Raw genomic sequence first — 23,745 nt, 5'->3', positions numbered from 1 at the left:
AGATGGAGCTGGTTAGTCAGAATGAATGAAGAAGAAAACAGGAGGAGGAGGAGGAGGAGGAGGAGGAGGAGGAGGAGCAGAGAGTGTGTAGAGGATCAGATGAGTCCAGAGACAGTGATGATCTCTGTCAGGTCCAGAACACACAGGGAGGATGGTGGACTGGACTCTGTGAGAGACAGTGGAGCTGCTCTCAGATCAGTTCAGGAGGTTCAGGACTACTTGGTTCCCCAGCTGAGAAGTGAAGCAGAGGACAGAGGTGATGGATCAGTGATCGTCTCTCTCTGCTCTGATTGGCTGACTGTTGTCTCTCTCTGCTCTGATTGGCCGACTGTTGTCTCTCTCTGCTCTGATTGGCTGACTGTTGTCTCTCTGCTCTGATTGGCTGACTGTTGTCTCTCTCTGCTCTGATTGGCCGACTGTTGTCTCTCTCTGCTCTGATTGGCTGACTGTTGTCTCTCTGCTCTGATTGGCTGACTGTTGACTCTCTCTCTGCTCTGATTGGCCGACTGTTGTCTCTCTCTGCTCTTATTGGCTGACTGTTGTCTCTCTGCTGTGATTGGCTGACTGTTGTCTCTCTCTCTCTGCTCTGATTGGCCGACTGTTGTCTCTCTCTGCTCTTATTGGCTGACTGTTGTCTCTCTGCTCTGATTGGCTGACTGTTGTCTCTCTCTCTGCTCTGATTGGCTGACTGTTGTCTCTCTCTGTTCTGATTGGCTGACTGTTGTCTCTCTCTGCTCTGATTGGCTGACTGTTGTCTCTCTCTGTTCTGATTGGCTGACTGTTGTCTCTCTCTGCTCTAATTGGCTGACTGTTGTCTCTCTCTCTCTGCTCTGATTGGCTGACAGTTGCCTCTCTGCTCTGATTGGCTGACTGTTGCCTCTCTCTGCTCTGATTGGCTGACTGTTGTCTCTCTGCTCTGATTGGCTGACTGTTGTCTCTCTCTGCTCTGATTGGCTGACTGTTGCCTCTCTCTGCTCTGCTTGGCTGACTGTTGTCTCTCTGCTCTGATTGGCTGACTGTTGTCTCTCTGCTCTGATTGGCTGACTGTTGCCTCTCTCTGCTCTGATTGGCTGACTGTTGTCTCTCTCTGCTCTGATTGGCTGACTGTTGTCTCTCTCTGTTCTGATTGGCTGACTGTTGTCTCTCTCTGCTCTAATTGGCTGACTGTTGTCTCTCTCTCTCTGCTCTGATTGGCTGACAGTTGCCTCTCTGCTCTGATTGGCTGACTGTTGCCTCTCTCTGCTCTGATTGGCTGACTGTTGTCTCTCTGCTCTGATTGGCTGACTGTTGTCTCTCTCTGCTCTGATTGGCTGACTGTTGCCTCTCTCTGCTCTGCTTGGCTGACTGTTGTCTCTCTGCTCTGATCTGTTATTGTCTCACACTGACTTTAGTCCAATAGTGCTGAAAGCAGCACAGAATGACTCCGCCCCCCTACTGACCTCACAGTCTCCAGTCTACAGTCTGGACTCTTCACTAGATCATCCAGATCCTTCACGTCTGAAGACTTCAGGTTGTTGTTGTAGCTCAGGTCCAGGTGTCTCAGGTGGGAGGGGTTGGACTTCAGAGCTGAGACCAGAGAAGAACAGCTGATCTCTGACAAACTGCAGCTGATCAATCTGAATAAAGAATAAAAGAAGAAGATAAATTCATTGATGATCAGAAAGAAGAGTTTTTTCTTCAACAGGTGAATTTCAGTGTCTTTGTCCAAACATGAGTTGTGAGGATCTTGTGCACATTGTTGTGATAGAGATGAAGTGAGTTGATGAGCTGATACTGGACATTTTCTCCAGAGTTTCTAGAAAACATGAGTCGTCTGATTGAGAGAAATACGAGTGTGTGTGAAGGTTGAACTGAAGTGAACAGACATTCATGACCACTGAGTGAAATGAGCTGAAACTGAAGAATCATTCTCACACAACAACAACTTAAGATATTCAACAACCACTATTTCAAATGTCATTCATCAATTCAATCAAAGTCAATGATTCAAGTTCTGAGTGAAGATCAATCAGGTTCAGTTGTGGATCAAAGATCTAAGATCTACAACAGTAACAGTCAGTGAACTGACCTCAGAGTCTCCAGTCTACAGTCTGGACTCTCCAGAAAACCACTCAGATCCTTCACTCCTGAATCCTGCAGCTCGTTTCCACTCAGGTCCAGGTGTCTCAGGTGGGAGGGGTTGGACTTCAGAGCTGAGACCAGAGAAGAACAGCTGATCTCTGACAACCTGCAGTTCCTCAATCTGAATAAAGAATAAAAGAAGAAGATTAATTCATTGATAACTGATCAGATGTGTCCTGATCAATAATCAATAGAGGGACTTTGTCCTTGTGTTCTTGTGGATCTTCATCATGTGGCCTTCTACACACATCATCCACATGTCAGCACAGATTCATCAGCTGCTGCTGACCTCAGCTCAGTCTGTCAATATACAATCAATATCTGATCAATACATGTTGGACTAAACACTGACTACAACTCTCTGGTTTAGAGATTCTGATTCTTTTAGACAGATTTATATTTGTACCATTTCATGTCACTAACTTTGTATTTTTATTCTTATCTGTAATTATTATTATTATCAATAACTTTATTGATCAACTGGTATCAGGGTTAAATCAATAAACTAACAGCACAGGGGTCAATGACGTGATGAAACCCAGTGTCAAGTGGTGTAACTTTGATTTTTGATAAAAATCTTTTTTGTTTTTAGGACATGTCCTGCTCAAGATGCATTAAAATCTAAATATAGAAACACAGAAAAAATCCATTTCAGTTTAATGTTTTCAGAAGAAAGTATATTTTTATAAGTTCACTTTAATCCACTGTAGGTGGATCAGATACAACAGTCAGTGAACTGACCTCAGAGTCTCCAGTCTACAGTCTGGACTCTCCAGAAAACCACTCAGATCCTTCACTCCTGAATCCTGCAGGTTCTGGTTGTAGCTCAGGTCCAGGTGTCTCAGGTGGGAGGGGTTGGACTTCAGAGCTGAGCCCAGTGAAGAACAGCTGATCTCTGACAAACTGCAGCCATCCAATCTGAATAAAGAATAAAAGAAGAATATGAATTCATTGATAACTGATCAGGTGAAGATTCTCTGTTATTATTATTGTTATTAATAACCTCCACTAAGGATTTTCATAGTTGAATCTGATTGGTCAGATTTTAGTCGACTAATTGTAGAATCATGTTGTTTTTTCCTCATTGATTCATGATCTCATTCGTGTCTTTTTCTGGAGAAAAGAGTTAAAACAGCTGAATAAACTAATTATTCAGGTGGCATCAGATAACAGGACATTCTCCATCCGTCCTTTTCCTGATCTCACTGAGTACGAGTGTGTGCTGTGAATTAACGAGTGTGTGCTGTGAATGAACGAGTGTGTGCTGTGAATTAACGAGTGTGTGTGGAGAATGAAAACGTGGAGTCTCGTTGTGAGGACAAGATATGAGCATCAGTGCTGGTTCAGACGGGTCAGGGGTCGAGGCTTCACAGCACCATGGTGGTGGTGTTGTTGTTGTAAAAATCTGAATAAACAGGAAAATAAATCTGGACAACTCTGTGTTTCTGGACACATTTTATATCATTTGTCACAGATTATTTAGAAGAAGAGTTTTTTGTTTCTAGGACATGTCCTGCTCAAGATGCATTAAAATCTAAATATAGAAACAGAAAAAATCTATTTCAATTTAATGTTTTCAGAAGAAAGTATATATTTATAAGTTCACTTTAATCAGATACAACAGTCAGTGAACTGACCTCAGAGTATCCAGTCTACAGTCTGGACTCTCCAGAAAACCACTCAGATCCTTCACTCCTGAATCCTGCAGGTCGTTCCAGCCCAGGTCCAGGTGTCTTAGGTGGGAGGGGTTGGACTTCAGAGCTGAGACCAGAGAAGAACAGCTGATCTCTGACAAACTGCAGTAGTCCAATCTGAATAAAGAATAAAAGCAGTGAGTTGAGGACAAAGCTCCTTGTTGACAGCGTTCAGTGTCTCATCATCTGTTCAGAGCTGAAGAAGCTGAAGAAAGAACAAGTTTAGAAAATCAAAGTCCAACAGCTGAAGCAACAGGAAGCAGTTTAAACAGTGACAGAGAAAAAACAGCTCATTAATATTCATGAGAAGCTGCTGCTGCTTCAACACAGACGCAGTGACTCCGCCTCTTCACCTGTCAGCTCCACCTGTGGCTCCATCCAGACAAACTCAGGTTGTGCAGCCACATTTCTCAGAGACTCTGTCACTGAGCTCCTTCTCACTCCAACAGCTCATCTGCACTCATACAGTGTGCGTCATAGTGCGCGTGTGCGTAGCGATACGCCGCTTCAATGGCCATTGGCCCCCCTACTTCACGGCCCTGCCCTGCTCTGCCGGTCGCTGATCACCATAGGCCGCTATCCCGGTTTCAATAATTCCCCCGGTCCTACCCACATCAAATGAAATAAACCAATAAAACATAAGCTAGAAGAATCTTTCATTTTAAATCAAATCTAATAGGCTACTCTGTCTGTAGTGCTAAATAGTCCAAATTCAAGTCTCTCCGGCCATATGGTGCCCACGTGAATGCACAGCTGAGCGGAGCTTCTCCAGCTTCCGTCGTCCTCCCTCCGCTTATTATTGTCACCTTCACCTTCGTCACCTTCTCATCCTGTAGGCTTCATCCACAAACACTGTGGACCTAGTGCACCATCTCAGAAAGTGCAACTTCTGCTCTGCCAGTGAGCGAAGGGAAGTTTACTTTGAAAAAATGCGAGGAAAAGATGAATTAACCTGACGTGTTAATTGCCTAGTTCAGATTTGGTGATATGCCTTTAGTTATTATCAATTCCAGGTGTTTTACAGTTGTTACAGTTGTTTCACCTGGAGATGACGTAGCCTACACACCCACAGAGACAGGTGATGAACCGGACTACAACGGCGAGAGATTTCTGACGTTACGTAATTCAATAATCAATATTAACGAGGGCGAGTATGTGTCTGCTTATTTCCAGAGTCCGGCTGCATCAGGTCCAGGCTTCAACACCTGCGGTTCGGACCGGGTCGGGTCGTTGAGAACCTAGCAGTTTATAGAAACTGCTCAAACGGGCTTTAAGAGGTGTAGTATTCACAACATTTTATTTACTCAAACCTGCAGCCAGACCAGCACAGGAGACCGGAGTACAGGGCTTTCTTTTTTTTTCTTCTTTTTTTTGATAAATTACGGTAGGCATGATGGTCTGGGAGACGCTGGCGGAGGAGGGGGGGGATTACGCATTATGCTGGTGTTACGCATCACGGCCGGACGCTACAATATGACTATTGCACCGACAGTGAGTGTGTAAATCTATGCCCCGTAACAACCCAACCTCCATGGCCCCCCCACCTCTAAAATGAATCCGGCGCCGCTGGAACGACGTGGTCAGCTTTTCTCCGTGGGCGTTTTGAAAGTGTGTGAAGCAGGTTGTTGGTGGCGAGCCCGTCCACAGCAGCTCATCACTCAGCTTCTGTGCTGCTGCTCTGCTCTGCTAACACACTGACTGTGTTCAACAGCTCACACAAGCCCACGTTCAAGAAGCTCAGCTGTCACTTTGAGCTGCTTCTGACTCCTGCCCTCAGCCAAGCACTGAGTCAACACTCTGAGCCTGAGCCGCCACATGAAGCAACAACCTTCAGCCCATCTTGGTGAGCCTTGTAATGGGAAATTTTGGTGTAACCCATTGTATGCTTTACAATGGTTGTATAACCATGTTAATTAAGTGAACTTCCTTTCACCTTGTGGAAAGTGGTACTCAGCTAATCCTTTTCTGATACCTGTATGACATACACCAGACACAAATCACTGAATCCACACAGAGCAGGTTAAAGGTCAGACCAGTGCTCTGTGTTAATTTACAAGGGGAGTTGTGTCCTGGCGGTGAAGCCAGGCACAGCTACCAGTGCCATATATTTTGTCTGCTGTTCAATGTGTTTTGGGAACTATAAAGATAGCGCCCTGAGAACGTCTTCGGCCACTCACTCACTGACTGTACTCCTGTTCGGTTGTGTGTGTGACTCCATTCATGAATGCCTTTTATTAAAACTCAAGAAAGACAGCGGACGTGTTCAGTCATCCTTTTTTAAATACTTTATAGAAGGAACAACATTTTTTGCCACCACAGCCTCCAAACAAACCAGCTGAGCCTCAGAGGAGTCAGAGAAGGTGAGCAGTTTGTGAGGATGTGTGGAGACATGGAAATGGACATGGAAAAGTGACGCAGGACTAAAAGCTTGTTTCAAATAAGGAAGAAGGAGCCGGTGAGCTTTTGTTTGTGTGGGTTTTAGTATTTAGTGGATCAACCAGTTAAATTCATATTGAAATGTGTGTATTTAAAAGTAGTAAATCACGGTATCAAATTCAGGTTAAAATGTCTATTAAAAAATCATGTTAAAATGTCATATATTTAAAATCATGTAGGTTTAAAAGTAGTTAAAAATGTAGTGTATTTTAAAAGACTTTAAAAGGTTAAAATGTTAAAAGTATGGATTGTGCGTGTTTATAGGAGGTTAAAGCTGCTAAGGTTAAAGGTTAAAATTATCATTGAGTGATAAACATGTCTTTATTTCATTTTTGGTTGCTTTAAGTATGGGTTTTCTACATATTCTTCAGATTAATTTCTAGTAGTTTAAGATTAAGTTTAAAATTAATTATTTGATCTTGTGTTATGTTGATTTATTATTTTTTCTTGATCTATTTGTGTTTGTGTTGTGTGTGTTTGGGTTTTTCACCTGACCATGACGACTTTTCAAAATAAAAGAAAGAAAAGAAAGAATTGATTCCTGGTCAATGAGTGAAGTCCAGTTGAAATCTTCTGAAGCAAACTGCCCTTTCAAGTGGGGGAAACTTGACAGCCATGCTCTTCACTTCCTGCTTCACACTCCAGCCTCTCCCAGCCAGTTGAGCTACCAGGGAGCAGACTTTAGCTGCCAACAGCTCCCTACAGCCAGCCTCCACTGGAGCGCAGCTTTCCAGCCTCCTCTGCCTCTGCTGCCAGCTCTGTGGATCTCAGCTGCTTCCTCTCATGCTTCCTCCCATGGTTCTGTCAGCTCCACAACATCCACCAGCTGCTGTGTTTCTGACCACAACTCAACATCTGCTCTCAGATCAGTGCTGCACGTTGCTTCAACAACAAGTGTCTGAGTTGAAAACAACAGTTGTAGAAGCTGAGCTGCTCTCACCTTCTTCTCTCTGGACTCATCTCAACTGTTTTCTCTCTTCAGCTTCTTGAGAAAAATCCTCACACACAAATCCTGACATGTATGATCCAATGAGAAGCTGAAGCTTCAAACAACTACAACAGCTCCAGTCAGTGAACTCACCTCAGAGTCTCCAGTCTACAGTTTGGACTCTCCAGTCCAGCACACAGAAGCTTCACTGATGAATCACCCAGGTAGTTCTCACTCAGGTTCAGGAGTCTCAGGTGGGAGGGGCTGGACTTCAGAGCTGAGGCAACGACTTCACAGTGAATCTCTGAGAGTCCACAATGAACAAGTCTGTGATTAGAGAAGAAACAAAATGTGTGAGAGTAAAATCAGACAATTTGTACTAAACACACACAACATGTCATCATGTGATCAACATGTGCTCTTCACACTCTGGTTCAGTTCATCTTCTCTCTTTGTGTTGGACATGAAACAATAATCCTCATCAGGGCTGGGCTGGAAAAACCCATTAATGAGAATCATTTAGCTCTGTGTGTGTGTGTGTGTGTGTGTGTGTGTGTGTGTGTGTGTGTGTGTGTGTGTGTGTGTGTGTGTGTGTGTGTGTGTGTGTGTGTCAGAGGTTGCGCTAGACTTTTTCGTCGCCGGTCATTTTGACTGACGGGGTCATAAAAATTCCGTCATAATCTATTTTTACCGGTCACTTTCATTTTTTAAAAATGATAATAATGCCATCTATAGCATTCAATTTTAATTCATGTTTAATTCATATCAAGTCCAAACAAATTGAACAGAGAATGCTCCGGAGCAGAGTCTGCGTCAGAGTCTAACTGTGGGTCAGTCAGTGAATGCGGGGGTCACTTTCTGCCACTCAACATCTAAATACAACGTTAGATGACATCAGTTTTCTGTCAACAATCAACATGCTAACCCATGTGTTATACCAAAACATCCAAAGGAGCACGTTTTCACATAGGCACCGCATAGTGCACCGGCGTTAGCTCTCTCTCTCTCTCTCTCTCTGTGCCTCTCATCTCTCTTTACGCACGCACGCAGCCATTGCGCATCACTGAAACAACTGAAGCTATAGACCACACAGCCAGATGCAGCACAAATTCAGACAGGACAAAACCCACTCAGCTTTACGTGTTATAAACAATGCCACGGCGGGCAGAATACATTAAAAGAAGGCTTAGCGTTACCTTTAGAAGAGTTGTGCGCGGCGAGTGTGTCCTGCCCCCACCGCTCTACCTGTACCGAGACACACCGCTGTGTAGCTACAGCTACGTAACTTAACAGCTGACTACTGTCGGCCCCTCGGACACTGCAGCTGAATCTCGCCCGTTAAATCATTATCGACCGTCATATTTGCACTGACACGACTCCCATCAACATTTAATCCACTTGAAGGAGTTTGAATACTGCGGGAAGCTTTCTGTCTTCTTCTCTGTTGTTGGTGTTTATGTGTGGCAGCGCTACAGCGCCACACACGCTCCACACAGGCCTAGAGGAGGTACTACAGCGTTTTCTACTGAGCGCACCAGCCAGCTGTGAGGTTTTTTTTTTTTTTTTAATCTAATTCTCACTGTAGTGACATTATATATGTTATATATCGTTATCCACCGCTCCATTTATTGATTATCCGCCGGCTTCATTGTAAACAAATGCACATGGCCAGACAGCCATGGCTGTGAATTGCAATCTGTCAAAATGACGGATGGCCTCAAAATCTTTCCGTCACCGTTTTAAAAAAACGGTCAATGACGGAAAATATCCGGTTAACGCGACCCCTGGTGTGTGTGTTATTGATCATGTCTGGACTCACTCAGCCTTCCTGCAGTTCCTCACAGCTGGGATCAGTCTCATTCGTCCCTGATCTGATGTCTTGTACTTCTCCAGGTCCAACTGGTCCAGAACCTGCTCTGACATCTGCAGCATGTAGGCCAGAGCTGAACACTGGATCTCAGAGAGTTTCTTCTTTGATCTGTTCTCTGACTCCAGGAACTGTTGGATCTCCTGATGAACTGACTGGTCCTTCATCTCCGTCAGACAGTGGAAGATGTTGATGCTTCTGTCAGGAGAGATTTTATCAGTCTTCATCTCCTTGAGGTTGTTGATGGTTCTCTGGATGGTTTCTGGACTGTTGTCTGTCTGACCCAGCAGACCTCCTAACAGCCTCTGGTTGGACTCCAGAGAGAGGCCATGAAGGAAGCGAACAAACAGGTCCAGGTGACCGTTTCTACTGCGGAGGGATTTCTTCATGGCTCTCTGCAGGAAGTCATCCAGGGTTAAATCATCATGTTGTTCTCTCAGGAAGTTCTTGAGGACCTTTCTCTTCCTGTTGGTGAAACAGTGGAACATGTAGACTGCAGCCAGAAACTCCTGAACACTCAGATGAACAAAGCAGTAGACTGTTTTCTGGAAGATCACACTCTCTCTTTTGAAGATCTCAGTACAGAGTCCTGAGTTCACCAAGGCCTCTGTGACATCCAGACCACACTGCTCCAGGTCTTCTTGGTAGAACATGATGTTTCCTTCCTCCAGCTGTTCAAACGCCAGCCTCCCCAGCTTCAGAAGAACTTCCCTGTCGGCCTTCGTCAGCTCCTGTGGACTCCTGTGTGATGACAGAAAGACTGACCGTAGTTTGGAGAGGACAGAGGCCGATGGGCTATTACCTACAAAGAAAAATTTAGTTTTGTTTTAAGATTTGAATAGAGATAAGAGAGATGGATGGATGGATGGATGGATGGATGGATGGATACAGTGTTTCCCACAGGATTTCAGGAGACCATGGCGCGACCGGGGGGGGGGGGGGGGGGGGGTGGTGGTGGTGATGATGATGATGAGTCGTTGGTCCGACGGGGGCGGGGGGGGGGGGCTGAGCAATTAGCGCGATATAGCGCATTTAGCGTGCGCCCCTGTCTGTGTATGTGCAGGCAGAGATCAGAGATGGTGTTTTAAATAACCATGCTAGCGTTTCACCAGCTCTCATCTCCGCCAGTCAGCCTCTCAAACTGTCGCCTCGCTCGCGTGCGGGCGCACCGCACGTAGACACACGTGAGAAAAAAAAATAAAAATAAAAATAAAAATTTCTGTGAGAGACTGTGGCGGGCCCTAACGAGACTGTGGCGGGCCGCCACAGTCTCTTTAATTAATGGGAAACACTGGGATAGATAGATAGATAGATAGATAGATAGATAGATAGATAGATAGATAGATAGATAGATAGATAGATAGATAGATAGATAGATAGATAGATGGCAGCTGATGATCACAAAACTTACAACTTTATCACAAACTCTACATTTTGTAGAGGTCTTAATGTCTAAAGATGTTCTCTTTGATGTAAGAGAAAGATGCTACAGTGGGTACTAGTTTCATTTGGACGGTTTCGGATTTTTTGTAGAGGAGTAATTGTGTTTTCACCAGAAGCTGCAATGTGCACAAACAACCGCCAGGTGGCATCTGTGAGCAGCAGATCGCCTCTATAAGACAGCAGCACGGAGCAGTGAACACGAATGGGGAATGCAATACAGTATCGTTTTTCAATGAGAAAAATGTAACGATGGCAGCTATACGTCTCACTCTCTTTTATCGATCCTCTTGTCAGCTCCAAACACACCCATCTGCACCGCAATTATGGACCACAGCGTGGTTTTCCACACAGCAGTTAATTAACTCAGTGGGCGATGCTGCCGGTGTGTTTTTAAAATGAGCCAACTACTGTACAGTAGTGTTCATTCCCCACCGTGTTTGACTGAGAGTGTAGCTGGATGATTTCTCATGAATGAACGGGCAATAGCCTATGTCACTTTCGGGCTGGGCGATAAAACAGGATATCCTGAAATAACTTTCCCTCGATAGAAATAGGCTACAATATGTGTGGATATAGGTTTCATTCATCCATGTTTTGACAGACAACACAAACAACCAGTGACAGGGACGGACTGGCCATAGGGAAATATGGGCAAATGCCACAGCAGCCGCGACCGAAGATGCAGCCGTGCTGATGTGACCGCAAAAAAAAAGGTCAGACGGGGTCAGCTGGTTTACAGCCGGCCGACTCTGAAACACTCGAGACACAATAACATTAGTAACGCAAGAAAGGTATAGTTCACTTAGTAGAGCAGCTCTCACTGTAAGCAAAGATTTTATTTCAGTCTGGGATGCCAACGTGCAGTTTTACAATGCATTTTCTCTTATCATCATTATTATGATCACTGATATAGCCTATATGTGCGGCTATATATACCGTATGTGTGTGTTTGTGTAATGCAGGGGTGCTTTAAAAAAACACAGTTGTCTGGACAGCAGGCATTTTTCTCACAACCGACCTCAAAAGCGAGGGCAGGCCAGGTCCACCGAAGCATCATTCCGGGTGTTGTCTTTGTTGTTACTTTGTTGCTGCTCCACAGAGCGCACATGGCTACTTAATTATGCACGTGCTGACCATATATGGCTGTGCTGATGCATTCTGGGGGTGGAATATGAGGTGTGTTCATGTCTGCACCATTCTTGGGTCCGGTGTGATTTATCAATGGAATATTGCGGAGAGTTGTAATGGTAAATGGTAAATGGTCTGTATTTATATAGCGCTTTTCCATCTGAACGATACCCAAAGCGCTTTACAGTACACATTCACCCATTCACACACACATTCACACACTGACGGCGGAAGCTGCCATGCAAGGCGCGAACCACAACCCATCAGAGGCAAGGTGGGTAAGGTGTCTTGCCCAAGGACACTACGGCAGCAACCGGGACAGAGCGGGATTCGAACCGCCAACCCTCTGATCATTGGACGACCTGCTCTACCACCTGAGCCACTGCCGCAGTTGTGCGCACGCACAGCAGTGTTTCCCACAGAAAAAAAAAATAAATAAATAAATGTGCCCACCTCTCACATGTGTTTACGTGCGGTGCGCCCGCACGCAAGAGAGGCGGCAGGTTGAGAGGCTGACTGGCGGAGATGAGAGATGGTGAAACGCTAGCATGGTTATTAAAAAAAACACCATCTCTGATCTCTACCTGCACATAGACAGACACAGGTTCACATACAGACAGGGGCGCACGGCAAATGATAATAATCTTTAGATAATCTTTATTATGGACTCGAAAAGTGGTCCACTCTCATACACATACACACTTAACATACAAGACAAAACCAAGTAGACAAACAGCCAAACAATTAATATAAAATACAGTAATTTGTCACTGTTAGTTTAAAAGAAACGGTGCAAACTATTGTGCCAGTGCTTGCGAAGCCTGGATGTGAGCCGATATCCCATCATGGGTAGGGATGGGAATCGAAAACCGGTTCCTCTTCGGAACCGGTTCCAACTTGGATCAATTCCTGGAATCGTGTGCGTGTCTGCTTTAACGATTCCCTTATCGATTCCGTTTGGTTCAGAAACTCGCGCATTTGCTAAGAAAAACAAACAAACAACACACGCTGTGTTCGAGTCAGAACAAAGAAAACACGGTGTGGAGGCAGAAGCCTCAGTCTGGGGGTTGAGTGGTGTGACAGCATCGCCTGTGCACCTGTGTGTGTAACCCGGCCGACACTGTGTAGTGGACACGTGGGCTGCTCTCACGTCAAGAGTTGATGTCGCTGTTTACTGGATTGTTATTTTTGCGACCCCCCCCCCCCCGCGCGACCCGACGCCAGGGCCAGTGTGTTCCTGGCTTTGGTTGATCAGCTCCAGGTGTTTTACAGCTGTTCTAGAGCCGATCGCTAGGTTACACAGGGCCCACAAAGACCCGTTATTCTACCGGACTGAACGAGAGATTAATGACGTTACGTTACGTTAAAATCTTCATTATAAATGAGGGTGCTTAGTGTTTATATCCACGTGTCACCGTTTGTTCTCCCTAAATAAAGTTAGTGGCATGTCTGCTCGTAGCCACGTGAAATGGTGCACCCTGTGTCTTTCTCTCGCGCGCTCTCTCTCTTTCGCTCGCTCACTCGCTCACTTCGCATAAAAACGAACGTTATGAAAACAATAGCCTAATTAGTGAGAAGAATACAGCTGCGTGAAAACCATCAAATGGAAACAGATAAGTTTGTTATGATTAGATGTTATTACATGTTTGACCGCTAGGCGGCAGTACTGGTTAGTAGTCAGCTTACCGTACCATATAACGGAGTAGAGCAAGACTGCATGGAGCCACATGTATGTTGTTGAGAACGTGAGACATTAAACTAAGTTACTTGCTATCAACACGGCCTCATCCTTGGAACACGAACATGACATGGTACCAGGAGTAAACTCGAATGGGCGACATGGATTTAAAACCACCGGAAAGTTTGAAACTAACGGGGAATGTCGACGAGAACTGGCGCACCTTCAAACAGCGGTTTCACCTTTATGTTGCTGCTACGGGACTCGAGGCAGAGCCGGAGGCAAGAAAGGTAGCGCTGCTGCTAACAATAGCAGGGCCACAGGCCATAGAAGTATTTAACACGTTCGTGTTTGACAGTCCTGAAGATAATGAAAAGTTGGATGTAGTGCTTAGCAAGTTTGATGCTCACTGTTCTCCGAAGAAGAACGAGACGTACGAGAGGTACGTGTTTCGGTCTCGTACACAGCGGCAGCATGAGCCCTTTGATAGCTTCCTGACGGACTTGCGGCTAAAGGCGCAGTCCTGCAACTTCGGAACGCTGACGGACTCCATGGTCCGGGACCAGATCGTTTACGGCATGGAGGATAAAAAGGTCAGAGAGAGGCTACTACGGGAGATGGAGCTGACGCTGGCAGGAGCCATTAAGATCTGCCAGGCCAGTGAGCTGTCCCAAAGGCACGTGAGGACGTTCAGCGAGATGTCTGCAGTCGCCTCGGCGCAGAGCGACAGCGCGGCAGCGGTTGGAGCAGTGTCGTATCAGGGGAGACGGCGCACACAGACCCGGCCTGCACAGCAGGAGGACGTGATGATAAACTGCAAGCGCTGCGGCTCACAGCACAAGCCTAGACAGTGTCCAGCGTTTGGTAAGCAATGCTCCAGTTGCCAAGGCAAGAATCATTTTGCTAAACAATGCTTCTCCAAACGGAAAGAGTGGAAGAAAGAAAAAACTGTAAACGTAATAGACGAGCCTGATCTAAGTGACACGTTCTTTGTTGGAATGGTGAATTGTGAAAGTGAACAAATAAATAAACCAGACAATGTAAATGATGTCACTACAGAAGATAAGTGGATAGCTCCTCTAATGATAAATGGGACTGTAGTCACCATGAGATTGGACACTGGTGCGAAAGCAAATCTCATAAGCATGTGTGATGTGAAGGCAATGAAAAATAAGCCACAAATAAAAAGAAAAGAATCTGGACTGAAAGACTACAATGGGCGGCCAATCAAATGTTTGGGCACATGCAGGTTGAGTGTCACAGTTAAAGGAAAAGTGCACCACCTATCCTTCTTTGTTGTGAATGAGGGACGGGAATCACTTCTGGGTGACAGAGCCTGTGAAGAACTGGGGCTTGTGGAAAGAGTGTATCAACTGATATATACTCCAGGTAAACACCTAGTCCTTGCTGATGCCCTATCCAGAGCAACTACAGGCGACAGTGTGAGTGCGACGGACGAGGACATACAGTGTCACGTGAACATGGTGTCGGCTACACTGCCTGTGTCTGACACAAAGTCAAGACAAATAGCGGAGGCTACAGCAAAGGATGCTGAGCTACAGCATGTCATGAAGAACATGGATGAGGGATGGCCAGCTGGTTCGTGTCCACAATTTTACCATGTCAGAGGTGAGCTTAGTACTGTGGATGGTCTGCTGTTGAAAGAGGGCAGGATTGTTATTCCACGGGCTTTGAGAATGGACATGTTGCACAGGATACATGAAGGCCATCTCGGCATCGAAAAGTGCAAAAGGAGGGCGAGAGACACGGTTTTCTGGCCCGGACTGAACAAAGACATTGAAACACTTATAAGTAAATGTGAAACATGCCAGAAACACAGGAACAAGCAGAGCAAAGAGCCTATGGTGGTAGCTGAGGTGCCAACAGCACCATGGCACAAAGTAGGAATGGACTTGTTTCATCTCAGAGGTAAAGACTATTTAGTGGTAATGAATTACTACTCAAACTTCCCTGAGATGGCGCTACTAACAAGCTCAACATCAACTTGTGTCATAACACATGCTAAATCTATCTTCGCCAGGCATGGTATCCCACACACCGTGGTGAGCGACAATGGCCCCTGCTTCAGCAGCAAAGAATGGCAGAAGTTTGCAGTGCAATATGATTTCAAGCATGTGACGTCAAGCCCACACTATGCACAGTCCAACGGGCAAGCTGAAAAAGGAGTTCACATTCTCAAGCAACTCCTAAAGAAAGCAGCTGACAGTGACTCGGATCCGTATCTGGCTTTATTGAGCTACAGAGCCTCACCTCTTCAGTGCGGCCTATCACCAGCTGAACTGCTGATGAAGAGGAAGCTACGAACAACTTTGCCGAGTCATCAAAACGACAAATTAAAGCAAAAGAATCACTCAAAGATTGAACATAAGCTACGACAACAGAAAATGATGCAAAAGTCATTCTATGACAGAACAACCAAGCATCTCCCTCCACTGACTGCCAACAACACAGTCAGGATTGAGGATGCTGATGGATGGAGTACAAAAGCAACTGTCCTGCAAGAAGTTGCTCCACGATCGTACACGGTGAAAACTGATGATGGACAAATCCTCAGACGCAATCGTCGCAGTCTATTAAAGACTCCTCAAGGGACTGTTGGTGAGCTCAGTGTAACCTGTGGTGAATCTCAGGTAATTCCCACACCTGCTATGGACTGTAACACTGACTCTCACACACCTACTCCAAGTGAACCTGAGTTAAGAAGGTCCACAAGAGAAATCAGAAAGCCTGATAGACTGAACTTATAAACAAAGAAAATTCAATATGCATGATAAAGATGTTGAACAAAATGTATACTGATTGATGTTGTGAATGTGTTCTAAATGGTCTAGTGTTGGCTTAGATGTGAGTTATGCAATCTGATATAAACTGTTTATACTGCTTATGTGTTGCAGAGTTATGCTGAATGTGAAATGGTTGAAATAACTGACACAGCTAATGTGATGATTCATGTTAATGCATTTTACCTTAGAAAAGGGGGGATGTTATGATTAGATGTTATTACATGTTTGACCGCTAGGCGGCAGTACTGGTTAGTAGTCAGCTTACCGTACCATATAACGGAGTAGAGCAAGACTGCATGGAGCCACATGTATGTTGTTGAGAACGTGAGACATTAAACTAAGTTACTTGCTATCAACACGGCCTCATCCTTGGAACACGAACATGACAAAGTTAAGACAGTTACATTCCTCCTGTGAGCACAGCTGGCCCACAGCCACAGTGGTCTAGTGTTAATGTCTCTGTAAGTACTCAAATTATAGACCAATATCCATTTTGCCCTGTTTGGCCAAAGTACTTGAAAGAATTGTGTACAATAGACTAATAGAGTATTTAAATGAATCCAATCTCCTCTATTCTCATCAATATGGATTTAGAGAAAAACACTCCACTGCGATGGCTCTGGTTCAACTAATTGATAGATTTTCAACGGCATTGGATAATAATGAATTTACTATTGGGGTTTTTATAGACCTGTCCAAAGCCTTCGATACCGTTGATCATAGTCTTCTGGTTAAAAAATTGCAGATGTATGGTATTGGGGAAATTGAGCTTCAATGGTTCTGTGACTATCTGAACAACCGTAAACAGTTTGTTTCTTGGAATGGTTTTGATTCTAGCTATAGGAAGTTAACATGTGGTTTGCCGCAAGGATCCATTCTTGGTCCTTTGCTTTTTATTATTTATGTAAATGATTTATATCTGGTTTCAAAAAGCATGTTTTTTGTCAATTTTGCTGATGATACGAATATGTTTATGTCGAATCGAAGTTATGAAGACCTAATTACTCAAACAAATGTTGAACTTACAAAAGTTAATCTTTGGTTCCAAAAAAATAAATTATCTCTAAATATTAAAAAAACTTCATACATGTTAGTCATACCAAAAAATAAGAAAAAGATTCCTTATGATAAAGATGTCTACATATTCAATCATTCTCTTATTAGAGTGCAATATGCCAAGTTTCGGGGTATTTATATTGATGTCATAATGTCATAATGTCAATTTATTTATATAGCACATTTCATATGGCAAGCATAAACTCAATGTGCTTCACGATTTCATATTGATGAAAAATTAAATTGGAAAAAACATGTATCATTCATCTGTAACAAAGTTGCCAAGAATATTGGTGTCATCAGCAGGATAAGACATGTTTTACCCAGAAAAATCCTTATATCACTTTATTATACTTTAATATATCCTTTTCTCACTTATTGCAATCTTGTATGGGCAAGCACTTACAAAACAAACCTCAAACACCTTGTTACTTTACAGAAACGATTTGTTAGAATGGTTACATACTCTGAGCCGCTTGCAAGTTCAGGTCCACTGTTTCAAGAACTTAATTTCATGAATGTTTATGATATCAATGTGTATCAGATTTGTTTATTTGTGTTTCAGCATAGAATGAATATTTTACCTTGTAGTTTCTCTCACATATTTATGTCCAACAACCAAATCCATAGCTACCAGACACGAAACTCTTCCAACCTCCACACTGCCTTCTTTAGAACTGCTCTTGGTCAATTTTCAATTCGTTATCAAGGTCCACGTCTCTGGAATCAACTACCTGACTATCTGAAAAAAATTATTAACTTAACATCATTTAAAAAGGCTCTCAAAAAGTACCTCATCAGTCAAACCATGTATCATCAAACATAAGATAATTATTGTTGTGTTTTTTCCTCTGTCTCTCTCTCTCTCTCTCTCTCTCTCTCTAAATAAATAAATAAATAAATAAAAAATAAAATAAAAAAAATAAAAACCTGTGCAGGCAGGTCGGTCCTATCTACTTTTTTAATGTTAGAGTCATTAATGCAGTGTTTTCAACCTTGGGGTTGGGACCCCATGTGGGGTCGCCTGGAATTCAAATGAGATCTCCTTAAATGTCTGGTTGGGAACCACTGCATTAATGCAAACAAACCCATTTCTCTTTTATTCCCTCACCCAATGAGAATCGATAAGAGAATCGATAAGGAATTGAATCGATAAGCAATATCGATAATGGAATCGGAATCGCTAAATTCTTATCAATACCCATCCCTAATCATCGGGCAGGTTAAGGCCTTGATAACACAGTTATCAGATAGGTCCAAACGACACATGAAATTGAACATCAGCTTGCGCAACAATGCCGGACAAGTTGGTACATTAGATGCAGCTGCAGCGCTATTAAACTAGAGCAACAGCAACTCTCATATTTAAATTGTGTTTTATATTGATTTCATATATTTCACTGATTGCAATTAGGCTATAGAATGCTAGTGTGTGTTTTATTGAAAGCGAGGCTGGGTGAAAATCGATACAGTGTGGTTTATATGCAGCGGTCTGTAGGACCAGCTTAATAGACACATCAGCGACACATTAGCACCTTCATCTCTGATCAATAGGTGTGCTTGTGGATACTTCAGCCTTGCCCCCCACAGAACTTCACACAGCTGTTCAGTCAGCTTTGAACAGAAAAACCGGTTCTTACAGTAGCTACCTCTCCTCACACTTTTCATAACCCGGAGGACAAAACTGTAGGCTTCATTGTTTCGTTTCATTTCGTTAAAGCAGAAGTAAGTGATATATTTGTGTTAAAGCAGATATCAGTGGAATGTTTTTGTTAATATAAGTCCTAAATAGTCCTATTTTCCGTCAGCAATCACTTACATGAAGTATTTCAGCCTAAACACGAGTCTCTCCGTCACTCTGCTCTGCTGTAACCCGAGGAGAAAATTTTCCTTGTGGGATACAAGTGTTATCCAATGAGGAGAGAGAACGGCATGAAGGGCTGTGTGTGCAGCCAAGGGATGCGCGTGAATGTGGTGACGTAGCACGAGGACCAATTGATGCCTGACAAGGGCGGGGGCTGCTAACTCATGGTGCGTTCAAGGAAACTCGTACTTTGTGTTTTTCCTTCCTGTGAAGTCATACCAGTTCGATCTGGTACGAGTTCACGGGTCGGAAGTTACGAGTGGCCGTTATAGGGAACTTTCACAGACAACAGGACGGTAAAAACACGAGCTACGGGTTACCTGGAACGCTACCAAGTCGTAGTTGTGACTTGAAGCTGTAACTTACGGTTTCAAAAGCCTGCCTTGAACACAGCATTAGCCGAAACGGCCGTGCCGATGATATCTGCTTTAATCTAAGTCTTAAATAGTTATATCTTCCGACAGCAATCACTTCTATAGAGTGTTTGGACCGAAACACAGGTCTGTCAGTCACTCTGCTCTGCTCTGAGCCGAGGAGAAAACATTTATCGTATCCTACAGTTTTTATCCAATGAGGAGAGAGAACGGCATGCAGGGCTGTGTGTGCAGCCAAGGGACGCCGTGAATGTGGCGACGTAGGGACGAGGACTGTTATGGTGCGTTCAAGGAAACTCATAACTCCTGTTTTTCCGACCTGTGAAGTTGTACCAGTTTGATCTGGTCCGAGTTCACGGGTCAGAAGTTACGAGTGGCCGTTATAGTGACTTTCACCGGTAAAACAGGTCGGAGAAACACGAGTGGGTTGCCTGGAACGCTACAAAGTCGTAAGTTGTGACTTGAAGCTGTAATTACGATTTCAAAAACCTGCCTGGAACGCAGCATTAGCGAAAACGACCGGATCGCTCACTTCTGCTTTAAGAGAAAATCATCCCTGAATTATGGAACTAAAAATAAAATAGGCCTATCTTTAAAAAAAGATCCTATGATATTTAGCCCAATTGCATTATTTTTATTCAAATGTGACTGAGACCTTTATCTAGGCTACCTAAACAGAGGGTAACATGAATACGTATCCTGTTTTGTATTTTTCTGGAAACTGTTACATTATGTAACGTGACCGCGGCACCCCCCCCCCCCCCCCCCCCTCCCGAATTGGGCACATTATGATAAATATAACTGTGGATGAAAACAATAATTGAAGAAAAAAATAAGCTATTGTCGGCCCGAGGAAATCGAATGTTTCATTTGTGTAAGTTGTAAGCTTCAGAAACCATCACACATGGAAAAGTCACGGACTGAGAGACCTGTAGTTTTAATGTAAACAAAGTCATTTACGTAAGAAAAACACAAACGTCTGTGTGAGACCATCTGGGTGGTTCTAGTGTTAAAGGGATAGTTCACCCTAGAATGATATTTCGCTCATTATCTACTCACCCTCATGTGGACTAAGGGCTGGAAGAATTTTCAGAGTCCACCGTCCCTTCTCTGAGTTACAGGGGGTCTTGGCGTAGCAGTGCGTGTCCATATAACGGTTGCAAAGGGACACCAGAGCTCTTCGTAAAAAAACACACACAAAAAAACATCCAAATACCTCCATGATGCTCGTATGTAATGTCCGTCTTGTGCTGAAGCCCCAAATTGCGTAATTGTCCCGAAAAAAATTAAATAAGTCTATATTTTAAGCTTGTTTGTAGCGGAAGCTTCTCGAAGCTCCTCTTCCTGGTCCGTCCAAATCTCGTGTGATTTGCGCCGGCGTCAGTGCGGTTACTGCAAATCACGCGAGATTTGGACGGACCAGGAAGAGGAGCTTCGAGAAGCTTCCGCTACAAACAAGCTTAAAATATAGACTTATTTAATTTTTTTCGGGACAATTATGCAATTTGGGGCTTCAGCACAAGACGGACATTACATACGAGCATCATGGAGGTATTTGGATGTTTTTTTGTGTGTGTTTTTTTACGAAGAGCTCTGGTGTCCCTTTGCAACCGTTATATGGACATGCACTGCTATGCCGAGACCCCCTGTAACTCAGAGAAGGGACGGTGGACTCTGAAAATTCTTCCAGCCCTTAGTCAACATGAGGGTGAGTAGATAATGAGCGAAATATCATTCTAGGGTGAACTATCCCTTTAACATTAGCCTAATGAAGAATGAAGAAAACACGTTACAAATGAACTATGACCGAATTGACAGCAGAAACAGTGTGCACTTATCTCAAGGAAATTTAAATCGAATGCAACTGTAACTTGTAATCCAAGAGGCTTCAGCCTCTTGGATGAGAGGTGAAACGTCTTCCTAGACGAATAACCAAGTCCAGTTGCATTCGGTTTAAATTTCCTTGAGTATTTCAAAGGAGGTAACTATGACCGGGTGTCCGGGACAAATGAGAATATTCACACACGCCAGCCGGAGTCACTCGCAACAATGTAGCTTTCCCTCGATTAAAGTAGTTCTGTCATCTCCCACTTTGTACCGGATAAGAGACAGCACCCGACAGATATGCTAAATGTTTGGATGCAACAAAGTCACTGTTAACAAAATCAGCATCTAATCTGTCCCTTCAAGAGCAGCTGCTGACAGATGTGCATTATTGCTCCGCTCGTGAGTCCAGCAGCATCGGGTCCAGGCTGCTGGCACGGACGTAGCGATCGTGGGCTATGAGTGGATTGTTACATTCACCAGAACTTGCAGAACTCAAACTACTCAAACTTGGAGCCAGACCCGGCCAGGCTACAGGAGAGATCAAAAATATGCAGGGGACCCCCAAAAGGCTGAGAACCACTGATCCTGTTTAACGTAGGCTACTGTAACCACTGTGAAACAATAAAAAAACAACATTGATCTGATTGACCGGCGTAGCGGTCCCCCTCTCCATCCACTCTCTAGCTCTCTCGACCACAGCTGCAAATGAAGTAGCCTATGGCCTATGAACAGCGCCACTCTCCATTGCAGCTACGTTGTGGTCAAACGTGGAATTATCCCAAAATCTTTTGAGCTGCATCTCAGTACGATTCTTCCACCTAGTGGCTACAGTGTGACCTACAATTTCACGCAACGCGTGAATCACGCGTTACGTGAGGGAAACGTCCAAATGAAACTAGTACCCACTGTATAACACAACCAACAACCTCATCATGCTATAGTTTGTGGATGAAGTGTTCTCAGTAACTGAGGTGTTATCCTGGCCTTACCTCTTTATGCAGATCTGCTGCAATGACATGATGCAGCTGACTGTGACTGGAGGAGGCTGCACAGCCATCGGCCACTGTCAGAGCTGAACTTCAGCAGCAACAACAGTTTATAAAATGCCCTGTCCACCTCTATCACTCACCGTACTTGTTGTTCTTCCTCTTTGTCTGGACCAGCAGGAAGTGTGAGAACAGGTCAGTCGTGGTCTTGGGCAGCTCTCCTCTCTGGTCTGTGGTCAACATGTGCTCCAGAACTGTAGCACTGATCCAGCAGAAGACTGGGACTTGACACATGATGTGGAGGGTCCTGGACGTCTTGATGTGTGAGATGATTCTACTGGACAGATCTTCATCACTGGACCTCCTCCTGAAGTACTCCTCCATCTGGGCGTCAGTGAAGCCTCGGACCTCTGTTACCCTGTCGACACATGTAGGAGGGATCTGATTGGCTGCTGCAGGTCTGGAGGTGATCCAGACCAGAGCCGAGGGAAGCAGATTCCCCTGGATGAGGTTTGTCAGCAGCACGTTGACTGATGACGTCTGTGTGACATCAGACACAACCTCCCTGTTGTTGAAGTCCAGTGCCAGTCGGCTTTCATCCAGGCCGTCAAAGATGAAGAGAAGTTTACAGACAGCCAGCTGCTCTGCTGTGACCTTCTGTAATGTTGGATGGAAAACATGGAGCAGCCTGAGAAGACTCAACCGCTGATCTCTGATCAGGTTCAGCTCCCTGAACGAAAGAGGAACCAGCAGACTGACATCTTGGTTCTCCAAGCCCTCGGCCCAGTCCAGACTGAACTTCTGCACCGAGAAGGTTTTTCCAACGCCAGCGACGCCGTTGGTCAGAACCACTCTGATAATGGGTCTCTGTTGGACAGGTGAGACCGTAGAGACGTCCTTTCTCCGTTGGACAGGTGAGACCGTAGAGACGTCCTTTCTCCGTTGGACAGGTGAGACCGTAGAGACGTCCTCTCTCTGTTGGACAGGTGAGACCATAGAGACGTCCTTTCTCCGTTGGACAGGTGAGACCGTAGAGACGTCCTCTCTCCGTTGGACAGGTGAGACCGTAGAGACGTCCTCTCTCTGTTGGACAGGTGAGACCGTAGAGACGTCCTCTCTCTGTTGGACAGGTGAGTCTTTAAAGATGTCGTTGCACTTGATTGGAGTGTCATGGAGGGTCTTCTTCTTGGACGTTGTCTCCAGCTGTCTCACCTCATGTTGGGTATTAACCTCTTCACTCTGTCCCTCTGTGATGTAGAGCTCAGTGTAGATCCTGTTGAGGAGGGTTCCACTTCCTGTTCCTCTTCCTGTTCCCTCAGTTCCTTCAATCACTCGTTCACATCTGCTCCTCAGACTGATCTTATGTTGATCTAAAACCTCCTGCAGACCACGATCTGCTGAGAGACAAGAGACAGAGTCAGACTGAAGACAGAGAGTCTGACAATCTGATCAGATTATTTTCATCAGCTACAGAAAAACTACAGACAACAAAGAGAAGGTTTGAATCATCATCTTAAATGTCAGTGCTGTGGGATGGAA

At 44.5% G+C, this 23,745-nt stretch overlaps 2 protein-coding genes across 2 annotated transcripts in view; both read right to left on the bottom strand.

The window, feature by feature from the left end:
- LOC146982330 (uncharacterized) overlaps positions 1–23,745 on the bottom strand; it is a 420,172-nt gene that overhangs the window by 42,561 nt on the left and 353,866 nt on the right. The gene's annotated exons all lie outside the window — the stretch shown is intronic.
- Positions 216–23,202, bottom strand: LOC146982339 (protein NLRC3-like). Its single transcript, XM_085785509.1, has 8 exons — positions 22,346–23,202; positions 9,007–9,841; positions 7,551–7,558; positions 7,333–7,506; positions 2,863–3,039; positions 2,069–2,242; positions 1,440–1,616; positions 216–231 (listed from the first exon to the last, which is right to left on the bottom strand). The coding sequence occupies exons 1-8, from the start codon at positions 23,200–23,202 to the stop codon at positions 216–218; spliced, it is 2,418 nt and encodes an 805-aa protein (XP_085641635.1).

The sequence above is a fragment of the Trachurus japonicus genome, chromosome 8, assembly GCF_045865225.1.
Source record: "Trachurus japonicus isolate A0001 chromosome 8, Traja_1.0".
Lineage (NCBI taxonomy): Eukaryota > Metazoa > Chordata > Actinopteri > Carangiformes > Carangidae > Trachurus > Trachurus japonicus.
This window is presented reverse-complemented; position numbering and strand designations above follow the sequence as displayed.